This window comes from Ranitomeya variabilis, chromosome 7 (assembly GCF_051348905.1).
Source record: "Ranitomeya variabilis isolate aRanVar5 chromosome 7, aRanVar5.hap1, whole genome shotgun sequence".
Taxonomy (NCBI): domain Eukaryota; kingdom Metazoa; phylum Chordata; class Amphibia; order Anura; family Dendrobatidae; genus Ranitomeya; species Ranitomeya variabilis.
The window spans coordinates 23,743,451-23,759,513 of record NC_135238.1 but is presented as its reverse complement, the minus strand read 5'-3'; the positions used below and the strand labels follow the sequence as shown (position 1 = coordinate 23,759,513).

The 16,063-nt window shown below is 48.8% G+C and overlaps 1 protein-coding gene across 2 annotated transcripts; it reads left to right on the top strand.

The window, feature by feature from the left end:
* Positions 1–292: 292 nt before the first annotated feature.
* PIGQ (phosphatidylinositol glycan anchor biosynthesis class Q) lies at positions 293–13,900 on the top strand. Of its 2 annotated transcripts, none has more exons than XM_077274546.1 (11): positions 293–428; positions 2,107–2,743; positions 3,700–3,831; positions 3,942–4,062; positions 4,163–4,289; positions 4,537–4,690; positions 4,900–5,011; positions 6,307–6,387; positions 8,940–9,054; positions 9,134–9,195; positions 11,332–13,900. In XM_077274546.1, the coding sequence occupies exons 2-11, from the start codon at positions 2,109–2,111 to the stop codon at positions 11,482–11,484; spliced, it is 1,692 nt and encodes a 563-aa protein (XP_077130661.1). In that variant the 5' UTR covers positions 293–428; positions 2,107–2,108; the 3' UTR covers positions 11,485–13,900. The 2 variants fall into 2 exon arrangements, with proteins under 2 accessions (XP_077130661.1, XP_077130662.1); XM_077274547.1 differs by lacking the exon at positions 293–428 and adding an exon at positions 516–604.
* Positions 13,901–16,063: the final 2,163 nt, after the last annotated feature.

The window sequence follows — 16,063 nt, the reverse complement described above, 5'->3', positions numbered from 1 at the left end:
TTAGTAGGTTTTTTTAAACACAATTTAACCGCAGTTGGAATATTTTTCCTGGAAAAAATAGATGACATAAAATTGGACCCAGGAGAAATGGGCAGGAGTGATGGCAGAGTCCTAAAATAGGGTGGTAATAAGGAGGTGCACATGCCCCAGATTAGGAGCTCTGTTATCACAGCCCCTCATTATAGTAATCCACACATATGGAAGCCACCTCTGAGCTGCACTGACCTAGGAACTATATATCGCGGTCACTTGTTCCTCCCGGTCTCATTACACGAGTGCACAGCGTCGCTTAGTAACGGAAGTCGGGAAAGCCGGAAGTGAATTTAAATGACAGGTTATGGAGAAAATGACCTCCCGATGAGGGTAATTAACCCCTACAGCGGGATCACAGTCATGAGACGGATGTAAGAGCTGCTTATACCGGGCAGGTGAGCCGCTCATTAACGATGATATTTACGGTCTATTAGAGCGCAATGGAGAAAACAACTACAACTCCCAGCATGCCGTGCAGTATCAGTGTAATATTACATGCTGGGATTTGTAGTTCGACCACTGCTTGGGAGACACTTCTGATCAGGGCAGGGTTGTCTGTCATGGTCTTCAGGTATGGCGGCTCCGCTGTCATCTCACGTCTATGTGAGCATTCAGACAACGCTCAGCTCGCAGCATAAGGTGGCGCTGCAGACCCCAAATGTGGCGGGAGAAGCTTTTTATTAATGTAATGGTTTTAGGGTCTGAGTCTTAGATGGGGCATTTACAGGGTCACCCTGACGATGTGGCACTTTATGGGGTCACCCAAACCAGAAAGCATCAATGAATGGGTGAAGTCTGTACCATAGGGGTCACCCTGAGAGTGCCCTGCTTAAAAGCAAAGTCATTTACTTTGATGGAGGAGCTGCCCTGGGACCGAGGCGACCGGGGAGGGGAAGGGCTTCCGTCCTGCGACCGGGGAGGGGAAGGGCTTCCGCCCTGGGACCGAGGCAACCGGGGAGAGGAAGGGCTTCCGCCCTGGGACCGAGGCGACCGGGGAGAGGAAGGGCTTCCACCCTGGGACCGAGGCGACCGGGGAGAGGAAGGGCTTCCACCCTGGGACCGAGGCGACCGGGGAGAGGAAGGGCTTCCGCCCTGGGACCGAGGCGACGGGGGAGAGGAAGGGCTTCCACCCTGGGACCGAGGCGACCGGGGAGAGGAAGGGCTTCCGCCCTGGGACCGAGGCGACCGGGGAGGGGAAGGGCTTCTGCCTCGGGACCGAGGCGATCGGGGAGGGGCTTCCACCCTGGGACCGATGGGGAGGGGGAAGGGCTTTCACCCTGGGACTGAGGCGACCGCTGAGGGGAAGGGCTTCCACCCTGGGACCGAGGCAACTGGGAAGGGGAAGGGCTTCTGCCCCGGGAACGCAGAGGGGAAGTTGGGAACATCTTCTGCCCTGGGACCAAGGCGACCTGGGAGGGGAAGAGCTTCCGCCCTGGGACCACGGCGACGGGGAAGGGCTTCCACCCCGGGACTGAGGCGACCGAGGAGGGGGAAGCGCTTCAGACCCGGGACTGAGGCGACCTAGGAGGGGGAAGGGCTTCAGCCCCGGGACTGAGGCGACCTAGGAGGGGGAAGGGTTTCAGCCCCGGGACCGAGGCGTCCGGAGAGGGGAAGGGCTTCTGACCCCGGGACCGAGGAGAGGAACAGCTTCTGCCCCGGGACCGAGGCGACCGGGGAGGGGAAGGGCCTCTGACCCCAGGACCGAGGAGGGGAACAGCTTCTGCCCTGGGACCGAGGTGACCGGGGAGGGGGAAGGGCTTCAGCCCCGGGACCGAGGCGTCCGGAGAGGGGAAGGGCTTCTGACCCCGGGACCAAGGCGTTTGGGGAAGGGCTTCCGCCCCGGGACCATGGCACATAGAGCGGGGAAGGGGGCCTCGCTGGCAGTGTGGTGCTCAGGGCTTCATTGGAGTGGTGGGCGGAACGAAGGACAACGGTTGGACCCCTCCGATCTAATCACTGGATAGGAGATAATTGCTTTTGGCCAGAATATCCTTTTGTAGGAAATCCTGGAAGGCGACGGCCCCGTTATCTCTTGTTGAAGGCACAGTATAACCCTCTTTTGTCTACTTGCAGTCATGGCTATAAAAATCTTCTTTCCGACCTCGTGCTCAGCAGCGGAGAATGGACTCCTGATCGGACGCTGGCTGGAAGAGCACAGGTGCGCCGTCATCCTCGCCACGCTGCAGTTTCCATTCATTCCCGCCAATGTGAAGGAATACCTGAGTCAGCTGGAGCGAGCGACGGGCATGAGCCTCTCTGTCCTGGGCACCTGGAGCCATAGTAAAGCAGAGGCAGATGAGAAGATGGAAAACTTCCTGGGGGAGCTGAGCCGCATCTTCAGACACAGCCCCTGGCTTCGGATGGCGAGGGAGTCCACCAGCAAGTTCTGGGACTGTCGGATTGAGAGACTGGAGGACGGCGCCTCGGAGGACGTAGTGTTAGTCTACTATGATCAGATGAAGGTCATGTTATCCGAGCTGCACTCTGCATCTGAACACTCCGAGATCGCTGCCATGTTTAATACAGTGGCCAAGAACCAGCTCCTCTTTGCCAATGATAAGTACGATGAGGGGCCGGTGAAGTTAACGCATTGGCAATCTGAGGGCATGGAGGCCAGTATTATTGTGGAGCTGATGAAGCAGGCGTCTGTGCCGGTGTGCGCTGTTCTTTCATTTTTCGTGGCTGTGATCACCACCATCTGTAGCCTCAGGTAATAATTTTGAGCAATCTGATGAAAGTCTTGTGCAAAAGGCTCAGTGTTGTGTAGTTCACTTGTAGCCCAGTCTGCATCTGGACTAAGCCTGCTACTCCGCTAAGAGCAAAAGCCGGGGATTATTATACGGTTTGTCTCTGTATCCAGGACCCAAGATGTGGCCCTATAATTTAGAACCGGATTATTGAATCACTTATATAGAAATCAAGTAGAGGGAGCATATAGCATACTGTGCATTCAGTACATAGAACTACAGTGTGTTAACAGCGCCTTCTAATGGTGGCAGCTTGTAGAATTAAAGGGTTATTCCACAAAAATTCTGCAGCCCTCTCCTGAGTAGAGCTGGAGTACCATGCGCTGCCTTCACTACCTTCATTGTCTATGGAAATGCCGAGTACAGTGCTTGGCTATTTCTGGCAGTCCAGCAGACAATGAAAGGAGCAGAGGCTGCGCATTTTCACCTCCGCTCCACTCAGGATCTCTGCTAAGTGTCCAGCCGCTGGGACCCACAATCAGCCAGTTTTCTTTTAACCTATGGACAGGAGATAACTTGATTTTGGGGGGGGAATAACCCTGTATTGTGTGCGCAGCGGGTTGTCAACTCTCCACTTATTAGAAAAATAAATGCCGGTCTGATCAGAATAATTATTCTCGTGTGTAGAGACATCAGCCGTGTGAACCTACCCAAAGCGTACAAGATGGGAATACCCCTTTAACAGCCCTTATTTTATGTGTTGGGATATCAAAATATTTTTATTTATTTTAGCTTTTTTTTTATGTGTACCATGTTTTTTTTTATTTTTTTCTTACCTTAGCTAAAGGAGAAGCAGGTAGCAGCCAACTGACCTGCTCCAAAAGCAATTGCAGTAGCTTTAGAGGAGCCATTAAATGGTTAAAATGCACCCACAGTCCTGTAGGGTGGTCTACATATATGAAACCTCTCCTTTTTGCAGGGTCCTGAGTGGGAAGCCCCTCTCTTTCCTGTGGAACAAACTTTCTACTTGTGAACAACTGGGGAAACGCCTGGAGAACCTCCATGTTATCAGCAGACCGGAGAAAGCCCCGGACCACCCGGCGTTCATGAGGTATCCACCACACAGAAGTAATAAGCATGTTCTCCTGTGACCCCCATCTCTCCTTACCGGGCTCTGCTACAGGTATTTCTCTGCTGACAGTTTCCTTTTTTGTTTTCCAGAAAGGCCAGTATCGTCCTGTCGCTGCTTATAGATGTCGTACTCGGGGTCGTCCTCATGTCCTGGCTCTATCAGGGGAACCGCATAGGTCAGCTGGCCAATGCTCTCATGCCGGTGGCAGACGTAAGTCCCCGTCAAGTCTTCATAAAGTCCTTGAGGAGGGTCTCGCCCCTGTGTAATAATCGGTTATGTCTGTATTTTTTTTGTCCTGTACCCACAATAGCGCGTGGCTTTGGAATTGCAAGGCCTCCTGCAGTGGCTGATGGGCGCTCCGGCTGGGCTGAAAATGAACCGGGCGTTGGATGAAGTCTTGGGGCGATTCTTCATGTATCATATCCACCTGTGGATCAGTAAGTGACATTTACAGCTCTGATATTACACGGCAGCTGTCTCACTTTTTTTTTTTTTTTTTTTAATTTATAGGTTTTGAGTGCATGTTTTCTATAAGGTTTGGCTTTTTTTTTTTTTTATAACCACCGTGTAACTGCGTATTCAGATCACACTAATCCAGTTCACCCCGTGTGTTAATGGCACAGAGCCAGCATGTAATTCATGGCTTCCTCACTCCCATACCTGACCCTAGTTCACTGCTTGCAGGTTACATCCGCCTGATGTCTCCATTCATTGAGGTTATCCTGTGGTACATCGGACTGTCAGCCTGTCTCGGGCTGTCCGTGGCGCTGTCCATTCTGTCCGATATCATTGCACTCCTCACCTTCCACATATACTGCTTTTATGTATATGGGGCCAGGTAAGCAAAAACCACCCACAAGACATCACTGACACTAATAAAAAGGATACGTTACCCTCCTGACATGCTGTTTTTAGCCATCATGGTCGCTTGTCGCCAGCCATCTTGAATCATATTCATTTCTATAGTTTTTGCACCAATGCATGTCATTTTAAAGCGCCGTGAGACATTTCTAAATGTCCTTTGTCTGCTCTGCCCTCCTCTGTCAGATTATACTGCCTAAAGATGCACGGCCTGTCTTCTCTATGGCGTCTGTTTCGGGGCAAAAAGTGGAACGTCCTGCGACAGAGGGTGGACTCCTGCTCGTACGACCTGGATCAGGTACTCATTCTGCGCATGCACTTGCACTACTGCTGATCTGCCAGCAGAGGGCGGTGTAGCAATGCATGTGTATAAGCTCCAATGGTGGCAGCTCAGAGCCACACGTAGGTACAAGACTCGTACAGCGGTGGAGCGTTATAGCTTGAATTATTTTTGTAGTGAAAAACGTATGTTTGACATCTCATATCAAAGCAATAGATTTGTGAACTCGGGACATTTGATTTCCCTAAGCAAAGAGCATAGAGAACTCGGATCATAGTGCATAGACCGTGCTCTTCTCTGGTTGGTAATATATCAAGTACTGATATATATATATTTTTTCCCATCTCGGTAAGTAATGACGTAGGATATGGGTGGCCGTCCCACCGTTAGCACCCCCACTGATTCCCAGATTTTCCTTCACAATGAATGACCTCATCTGTGCAGGGAACTGCAGCCGCTCTGTTCACTTGAATGGAGCCACGGTGCAGAGAGTAGCCGGGATATACCCCTGTATAAAGGAAGAACTATGCTGTGGCCCCTTCATTCAGGGGTGGTCCCAGAGGTTGGAGTCCCGTTAATCATAAAGTGATGATATATCCTAGAGATATGAGATGGAAATATCCGTTTATTATTACATATAATATATAGCCCTCAGACCATCCTCATGGAGTCGGTTTCTAACCCTTTGTGCAGACACATGCACATTTGTGGCCTGCTGGAGGTCATTTTGCAGGGCTCTGGCAGTGCTCCTCCTGTTCCTCCTTGTACAAAGGCGGAGGTAACGATCCTGCTGCTGGGTTGTTGCCCTCCTACTGCCCCTCCACATCTCCAGGTGTACTGCCCTGCCTCCTGGTAGCGCCTCCAGCCTCTGGACACTACGCTGACAGAAACAGCAAACCTTCTTGCCACGGCTCGCATTGATGTGCCATCCTGGATGATCTGCACTACCTGGGCCACTTGTGTGGGTTGTAGAGTCCATCTCATGCTACCACGAGTGTGAAAGCACAACCAGCATTCAAAAGTGACCAAAACATCAGCCAGAAAGCATTGGTACTGAGATGTGGTCTGTGGCCCCCACCTGCAGAGCCACTCCTTTATTGAGGGGGTCTTGATAATTGCCAATAATTTCCATCTGTTGTCTATTCCATTTGCACAACAGCATGTTGTGAAATGGATTGTCAAACAGTGTTCCTTCCTAAGTGGACAGTTTGATTTCACAGAAGTTTGATTCACTTGGAGTTATATTCTGTTGTTTGTGTTCCCTTTATTTTTTTGAGTAGTGTATTATTTATACATATATTTTTTTCCTGTAGTTGTTTCTTGGGACCCTGCTGTTCACAATCCTGCTCTTTCTACTGCCGACCACAGCTCTTTATTACCTCGTCTTTACTCTGGTACGTACTGATCACTGGCCAGTCAGTAACTACAGGTATTGTCTCCAAAACGACAGGGTGTTCAGAATGAATTCTAAGGTCAAGTTTAGATGTGGATGAAAAATTCAGCCTTAAATCGTGATGTGATTCTGCTGCAAAATCCACATGTCAAGTCTGGAGTTTGCCGCGAATTTCACCCTATGCGAGTACAGCGCTCATCTAACTCCAGCAGCCCCATAGGCCATAGGAGATGAATGGAATCATAGGGGTCCCAGTTGTCAGACCCCCAGTAATCCTTAAAGGGAACCTGTGACCCCCCCCCCCCCCCAGGTGTTTGTAACTAAAAGAGCCACCTTTGTGCAGTACTAATGCTGCATTCTGACAAGGTGGCTCTTTTAGTTCGGGTCCCTGGCGCTGCTGAATGAATCGCTTTTGAAATTTGTCCCTCATACCTTGAAATTGCCACGGGATCAGGTCTTTCCCCCCTAATCCAGACGCCTCACAGCCGTCAATCATGGCCTCTGCGTGCCGCCTCCTCTTCCTTCATTGGTGTCCCCAGCGCCTGTACTGTAAGTTCAGAGGGCAGCGCAACTGCGCATGCCCGAAAAAAATAACTGCGCAGGTGTCGCTAATGAAGGAAGAGGAGGCGGCGCCCGGCGCGCAGAGGCCATGAGTGACGGCTGTGGTGCGTCTGTTTTATGGGGGAAAGACCTGCCCCCGGGACGATTTCACGGTATGAGGGACAAATTTCAAAAACTATTATTTCTGCAGTGCCAGGAACAAGAACTAAAAGAGCCACCTTGTCAGAATGCAGCATTAGTGCTGCACAAGGTGGCTCTTTTAGTTACAAACGCCTGGGGGGGTGACAGGTTCCCTTTAAGTTAGGATAGTAGAAACTCTCAACGCCAGAGGAAGGTGACCACCTACACTGCCATGCCTTATCAGTACTGGTGACATCCTCTCTCCCTTCCCTGTACCTCTTTACACATGATGGGAAACCCATTAACATGATGCTACTTATTAGTGATGAGTGAACATTCTCGGATAAGGTGTTATATGAGCATGCTCGGGTGCTGAGTGACTTCAGCGTGCTCGAAAAATGTGTTAGAATCCCCGTGGCTGCATGCCTCGCCACTGTTCGATAGGCAGTCCCTGCATGTCTTGTGGCTAACAGTTGCGGACAGAAATTCATATATCTCCTGATCACGGGAAGCGTCCTGACATTAAACAGATATGTAAATATTAGATTTGTAAAGCCTGATTGAACATAAGTAAATAGATGTCTATGGAGCTGGCAGCGTCATGGGTGGCACTGAGCCCGTTTACACATACTAACACAGTGATGCCATCCTCTACATTGGTGGCCTGACGGGAACTGAAAATGCATTTATTAATAATAGGAAAAATGTTTTATATCGTTCAGCAAACTAGTCATCAGAAATCCAAGTTAATTCCCGGGGTCGGCCGGAGGGCCCCGATTTCCACAATACACGTACAATGGATGTGCACACTGCATACATGAAGCGGGCACAGAATTATTATTTTTTTTTTAATTTTCTTGCGCCCCGTGAAAAATATTAGGTTAGACGTCCCATTTAAATAATAACTGAATAAAGTACGGTAGTATTTACCTGATTCCCCACCGCTGCACTTATTCTGATGCTTCCACTGGTCCCTGTACTACCTGGGACGATGTGCCATGACAGTAACTGGCTGCAGCGGTCACCATGCCACGTCGGCATCACTGGAGCAGATAGCGCAGAGACTGGTGGGGGAACCAGGAGCAATTGGAACGGGATAACTGTAAGATGGGTATGACTTCTACCGTGACATGGAGGTGGAAGGTGGAGATCACTTTTAAAGGGCTTCTGTCAGCACAAAATAACTGTTCAAACAAAGCACAGACACTCTATGCTCGGTGCACCCTTCATGTGGCCAAATAGTTCAGTGCAGCTTCCCATCTACTTGTTCTCCATCTTATCTCCGCCCTTCTTTTTCTTGATTGACAGCTCTGTCTTTTGAGGAGCAAAAGAAAGACAGAGATAGGTGGGAAGCTGCACTGAACTTTCTGGCCACATCAAGGGTGCACCAAGCGCCGATGCTTTGTTTGAGCAGTCATTTAGTGCTGACGTATGTATGTATGTGCTGGATGCTGTGGTTCAGCAAAGAGTCTGCCCTGTGACAAAGATCCGCACGGGGCCTCCTAAACGGGAAGTTGGAGAGCCCAGTCACCGCTCATAAACCAGTATATTACCGGTGCTGGTGGTTTAGTGACTGGTGAGAAGTTATCTCATTGTAAGAAGGAAGTGACGGAGTCATAAAACTACAGTGCAAAAAAAGAAAAGAGGAGCGCCACTCCGTAACTGTGTAGAAGTTGAGCTCCACAAGCCTTCGTACAAGTGGCCCGGTTTTCCTCGCCTAGCCCCCTGATTAACATTTGAGGGTAGGGGGGTGTAGATTTGCATACAGTACTATATTATACAGAGATCATACCTGTCCTGGTGACACATCATCCCCACCTCCACTTCTTTACTGCAGGATACATGATATTTCTTGCTTTGTTCTCCTATCAGTTGCGGCTCATCATAATCGTGGTGCAGGGCGTGATCCAGATGACCATAGACCTCCTGAGCACCATCCCCTTCTATGCACTATTGCTGCGCCTCTGTCGATCATACAGATTAGCCGGTACGTTTTTAGCTCCAGTATACAATGCGCACTGTGCGGTCGGCCGACGGTACTGACGCCGCTCTCTTGCCTCTTTCAGCCGGTGTAAAATTCCAGATGTTGGAGCAAAAAAGTGGAAAACCTCTTAGATTACTGATGCAGGTAAACTTGGACATTTTATGTCCGGCACTACGTGGCCTCTGTTAGATCTTCCCTGCACTAACACACACACACAAAGTATATTGGTGGCTTCATACCAATCAGATGGCGGCTGTATTAGACAGCCGGCATCTGATTGTAACTGCAGCAACCAGAGCTAGCTCAGATCGCTGCATTTTCACCATTGAAATACCCTCTATCAATCTCTGACATCGACATTTTAATTACATCATTGCCATTTCGCATAGAGTGCGATTTTGGGGAACCGATGGGATACCATGGCAGCCAGGAGCCTGCTGAACGCCCCCGTAACTGCCATGTTTATTCTCCTGTGAAACTGAGCTATTGACTGGCCTTCATAGAGCAACTGCAATTTTGCTAAACACTGCAATATTTTGTTATTACAGCATATAGAATAAGCGATGGAACAATCAGAGGGTTTTGGTTTTCTTTTTTTTTTTTAGACCTTGGGGAGATATAAAATATATATATATATATATATATATATATATATATATATATATATATATATATATATATATATATATATATATATATATATATATATATATATATATATATATATATATATATATATATTTCTGTGATGTCCAGAAAAAAACATTTGAAACGACAGAATTGCTAGTTTTCAGTCTCTGAACTTAAATAAATAATTGCAATGAAATAAGCAATCAAAATGTCATATGTTCCCCACAAATAGTATTTTTCACCTGCTCCTGCTTTTGGCTTACAAATACTGATGTAAAATTCTGACCATGAACATGGCCTTAGGCTATGTTCACACGGTGCGGTTTTTGCTGCGGATCCGCAGCGGAATTGCAGCTGCGGATCCGCATCCTTTTTCCATGCAGGTTACAGTACAATGTAACCCAATGGAAAACAAAACCCGCTGTGCTGACGATCCTTTTTTCCACAGGCAAATCCGCGCGGATTTGCCTGCAGAAAAAAAGAAGTACCATGTCAATTCTTTCTGCGGATTCCGCTGCGGGTTTCCAACAGCACCAATAGGAAACTGCAGTTGGAAACCCGCAGTGGAATCCGCAGTAGAAAAAGGACACAAATCCGCGGTGAAAAGCACCGCGGTTTTCACTGCGGATTTTCCCAAAAAAGGACATGAAAAATCCGCAGTGAAAAAAGGATCGTGTGATTGGGTAGAAGTAATAAGATGTATAACTATGTGCTTAATTCTAAAACTCTGGGCAAAACCGTCAATGAAAAAGACCTGGGTGTATGGGTGGATGACAAACTCATATTCAGTGGCCAGTGTCAGGCAGCTGCTACAAAGGCAAATAAAATAATGGGATGTATTAAAAGAGGCATAGATGCTCATGAGGAGAACATAATTTTACTTCTATACAAGTCACTAGTTCGACCACACTTAGAATACTGTGCACAGTTCTGGTCTCCGGTGTATAAGAAAGACATAGCTGAACTGGAGCGGGTGCAGAGAAGAGCGACCAAGGTTATTAGAGGACTGAGGGGTCTGCAATACCAAGATAGGTTATTACACTTGGGGCTATTTAGTTTGGAAAAACGAAGACTAAGGGGTGATCTTATGTTAATGTATAAATATATGAGGGGACAGTACAAAGACCTTTCTGATGATCTTTTTAATCATAGACCTGAGACAGGGACAAGGGGGCATCCTCTACGTCTGGAGGAAAGAAGGTTTAAGCATAATAACAGACGCGGATTCTTTACTGTAAGAGCAGTGAGACTATGGAACTCTCTGCCGTATGATGTTGTAATGAGTGATTCATTAATTAAATTTAAGAGGGGACTGGATACCTTTCTGGAAAAGTATAATGTTACAGGGTATATACACTAGATTCCTTGATAAGGCGTTGATCCAGGGAACTAGTCTGATTGCCGTATGTGGAGTCGGGAAGGAATTTTTTTCCCCATGGTGGAGTTACTCTTTGCCACATGGGGTTTTTTTGCCTTCCCCTGGATCAACATGTTAGGGCATGTTAGGTTAGGCTATGGGTTGAACTAGATGGACTTACAGTCTTCTTTCAACCTTAATAACTATGTAACTATGTAACAAGCCCTAAAACATTTGACAGCTGTGGGTATAAATCACATTATTTCTTTTATCTTGTTCTGTCTTTACCATAGATCAACCCATTACCATATGGGCAGGTGCTGGAGACGTACCGGCTGCCATCAAGGAGATGCTACCCCAAAGATTCCTGGGGTTCCTTATGCAAAAAACTGTTCTTTGGAGAAGTGATCTACCCCTGGAAACAGAAGAAGAATAAACAGCAATAGCTATGTAACATCAGTGTTGCCGTACACCATGGCGTCTCTTAAAGGACCTCCGTTTTCAGAAAACCTCTCTCCCCCGACTGCGATATGATTTTAAAAAACGACCTGTGCTTTACTCGCCCTCCTCGGGTCCAGCACCAAGTCTCCACCGCTGCCCGCACTGACAACACATCGGCCGCGCTGCAGCCAATCAGTGAGCTCAGCGGCTCTGCTTGAGTAGCCTGCACAAGCTGCTCAGACTTGCTGACTGGCTGCAGCGGTGTCATCGGCAGTACTGCAGACAATAACAGACACGGAGCAGTGACTGAGATTCAGTGCTGGACCAGGGGAGGGTGACTTTTTTTTTTAAAAGACCTGAGGAATAGTGTTTTTTAAATCAGAAAACCTCTCTTGCAGGGACCCAACAGAAAAATCTGCAAAGGAACGTGCCAACCCTCTTGCTAAATTTTCTTGTTTTCAGACAAAACCGCCGCAAGTTCTGGTGATCAGAATGGTAATACCTCTCTGCTTGTGAGCAGAAGAACACAACCTGCTGTTTTTCCACAGACGGCGCCTTTCTTGTATTATGGGCTGTATCTGGTATTGCAGCTTAGTCAGCATTACCTGATGTACAGGCCTGTACATGAAAGGGTAATAGTTCTGCAAAGGTCAGGGAGAAAGTTTCTAAAAAGTTTTATTTTTTTTTGTCATAAAGACTTTTGCTATCCTAAATATTAGAAGATGGCAGCTATGCAGAGCCGACACGGCAGGATGGGGAGCTGTATGTGTACGAGGGTGACATGTACGCCAAAGTGAAGGGTTCGGAAGTGCCACAGAATATTTAAGCTCCAGCTAAGTTTAGACACCCCCTTATTTTATGAGATGGACATTGTAACCGGGATCTTGTAAAAGTCAATTTATACATGCAAATAACCGGCAAACCAGCATTCACGAGAGCGATCCTCCCAGTCCAAAGCATTGGGACCCCCCATCAGTCCTGTAAACCGGGCTTCTAAATCAAAGCCGGGCACAGGCAGCTTCGCTCCATTCATTCTCTATAGGATCGTCAGGTACAGCGCTCTATCTTCGGCAGTCCCATGTACAGTGAGTGGAGCGGAGGTGCGCATTCTGGATTCCCACTCCATCCAGGGACTGCAGAGGTCAGACCTTCTTGGATCAGTAGCACAGCCTTATCCTTCCGATAGGGCATAACTTCAAGGGGTTGTCCACGACTTGGTGACCCCCTTCTCAATCCGTATGTTTCCCCCTTTTAAAATAACCCCTATACTCTCCTCCGGTGCTGGCGCCTTTCCAGCAGTGTTGATGCTGTCTCTCCTGGCAGTTGCGTAACAATCAGCGTCCGATTCATTCTTCCCGCCTTCAGACAAATCTCTTATATCTGGAGGAAGTGAGCGCTGCTGCTCCCTCTATTCCTCTGGATGTATGTGATACACGATCGCCGGGAGAGACAACACCGACACTGCTGGAACAGCGCTGACACCGGAGGGGAGTATAGGTGTTGTTATTCCAAAGGGGGGGAACCTACGGATTGAGAAAGGGGTTATCCGAGTGGACAACCCCTTTAAAAACTAGGTCCAAAACTTTTCTTTAAAAATGATACTCAGTTTTGTTTTGTTTTTTTTTCTTTTTTGTAAATTTTAACATAATGTTTCAATATTCTCAAATTATGGTGAAACCCTCACAGTTTTTTTTATGTGGTTGGACGTGCATATGTTTCCTTGCGACTGGAAAAAATAAGAAATCTGATAATAAGGGAAATCATTTATTGACTGAGGTGTGATTCAGCGCTGGATTAAGGCTCTGTGCACGTTGTCTTTGAGGCGTACGCTCCCGATATATGTCACAGTGTAAGGACACATCACCCATAAGGTGCCATTGTACAAAAAAAAATCTGTGCGATTTCCGTTACATTAGATAGTGCATTCCAGACTGACCTTTCCTAACTTAAGCGCTGAAACGGATTTTGCACCGAGCTCAGGAGCGGATTATTTTTTTTTCCTTTTACAAGTTCATCATCATTATTATTCTTCCTGATCCCTTATGATTAGTCTGAGCGTTATCACCCCATACTTCTGTGTTAGGGCTCATTCACACCTCCGTACGTGTGCAAGCCGTGTTTTCCACACTTCACTCGTACCTTCCATCCGAGAAAAATTAATAAAACTCTGATGAAACGCAAAGTGATTTTACTCGTACGAGAAAAGTCGCTAAAGTCTGAATGAGCCAATAAACGTAAGCGATAACCCTCGTCCTCATACTACTGATTTACCCACTATCATTCCCGTATTTCTGTTTTTACGTCTTATATTATCGACCCCGATGCAGATTCCTCTTTTAATTAATGATGTCTGTGAATAGATTATTTTGTATCATTTTTAATTGTGATCATTCCGAAAGAAAATTATAGAATTTCACATTTTCTCTAGAGCGGCTGTGATTAATCTTGTCTGTGTTTCTGTCGAACTTTATAGTGAAGCCGGCTTATGATGAGGGTTTAAAAAAAAAAAAAAAAAAATTAAATAAATAAAATAATAAATCTCAAAGTAAACCTGGGAAGAAAATCAATACGATGTCTAGAGAACAATGGAAATCTAGAAGTCAGCGGCACCAACCAGGATGTCGTGTACCCGACCATTACTCCAGGGAGTGTCGCCTGCAGGATCCGGTTACCTTCACTTTCTTACAAAAGATCCTATTTGTAACCTGAGACTTGTGTAAATAGGGTAATTAGTTTCTTCTGGGATCGGCTCCACTGACCGAGGAAATACAAATAAAGGCCAGAGATGATGTTTCTGTAGCACCTATAGTTAATATAGTCATTGTTTATGGTCTGGCCAGAGGGGGCGCTCCGTTTATTTCCAGCAGTCCCATTAACAATGGATGGAGCGGTGACAAGCATGGGCAGCCATAGCTCCATTCCAACGGCATGTTCCCATTGCTGGGGGTCCGACTAGTGTGACCCCACAGCGATTCCGAGCTGTAGCTCCGGCTCAATAAAGCGTTGGTTGATTGTGCAGCTCCATTCACTCTTAATGGGAGCGCCGGAGATTGCTGAGTTCTGCGCTCGGCTGGTGATCAGCAGCCCTATTAGAATGAATAGAGCGGCAGTGCACAGAATCAACCATCGCTCTACTGAGACTGAACTTCAGCTCTGAATTGTCGTCAGACCCCCAGAAATTGGAAAGTTATCCCCTATTTTATTGTTCCATTGATCAGGGGCATAACTTTCAAACTTGAGCATATCCCTTTAAGAAGATTAAGTTCAGCAAGCAAAAAGTACAGGAAAACTCATTTTAAAGGTTAGGTTGCCAAGAAAAAAAAATATATATATGAATTTAGATGTATAGACTTATTCCAGCTTGTGTGTGTGGAGGTGCTTTGGGGGGGGGAGACGATGCACTTACAGCTCCTCGGCCTCCGCTGCATGCCCAGCCTGGCACTTCTCTCCGCTGGATGCCCGGCCTGGCGCCTCTCTCCGCTGGATGCCCGGCCTATGCTGGATGCCCGGCCTATGCTGGATGCCCGGCCTATGCTGGATGCCCAGCCTGGCGCTTCTCTCTGCTGGATGCCCGGCCTGGCGCCTCTCTCCGCTGGGTGCCTGGCCTGGTGCCTCTCTCCGCTGGGTGCCTGGCCTGGCGCCTCTCTCCGCTGGGTGCCCAGCCTGGCGCCTCTCTCTGCTGGATGCCCGGCCTCTGCTGGATACCCAGCCTGGCGCTTCTCTCTGCTGGATGCCCGGCCTGGCGCCTCTCTCCTCTGGGTGCCCAGCCTGGCACCCCTCTCCGCTGGATACCCGGCCTGGCGCCTCTCTCCGCTGGATGTCCGGCCTCTGTTGGATGCCCAGCCTGGCGCTTCTCTCTGCTGGATGTCCGGCCTGGCGCCTCTCTCCGCTGGATGCCCGGCCTCTGTTGGATGCCCAGCCTCTGTTGGATGCCCAGCCTGGCGCTTCTCTCTGCTGGATGCCTGGCCTGGCGCCTCTCTCCGCTGGATGCCCGGCCTGGGGCCTCTCTCCGCTGGGTGCCCGGCCTCTGCTGGATGCCCAGCCTGGCGCTTCTCTCTGCTGGATGCCCGGCCTGGTGACTCTCTCCGCTGGATGCCTGGCCTCTGCTGGATGCCCGGCCTCAGCTGGATGCCCAGCCCGGCACTTCTCTCTGCTGGATGCCTGGCGCCTCTCTCCGCTGGATGCCCGGCCTCTGCTGGATCCTCAACCTGGCACCTCTCTCCGCTGGACGCCCGGCCTGGCGCTTCTCTCCGCTGGATGCCTGGCCTCTGCTGGATCCTCAACCTGGCACCTCTCTCTGCTGGATGCCCAGCCTGGCACCTCTCTCCGCTGGATGCCCGGCCTCTGTTGGATGCCCAGCCTGGCGCTTCTCTCTGCTGGACGCCCGGCCTGGTACCTCTCTCCGCTGGATGCCCGGCCTCTGCTGGATCCTCAACCTGGCACCTCTCTCTGCTGGATGCCCAGCCTGGCGCCTCTCTCCGCTGGATGCCCGGCCTCTGTTGGATGCCCAGCCTGGCGCTTCTCTCTGCTGGATGCCTGGCCTGGCGCCTCTCTCCGCTGGATGCCTGGCCTGGCGCCTCTCTC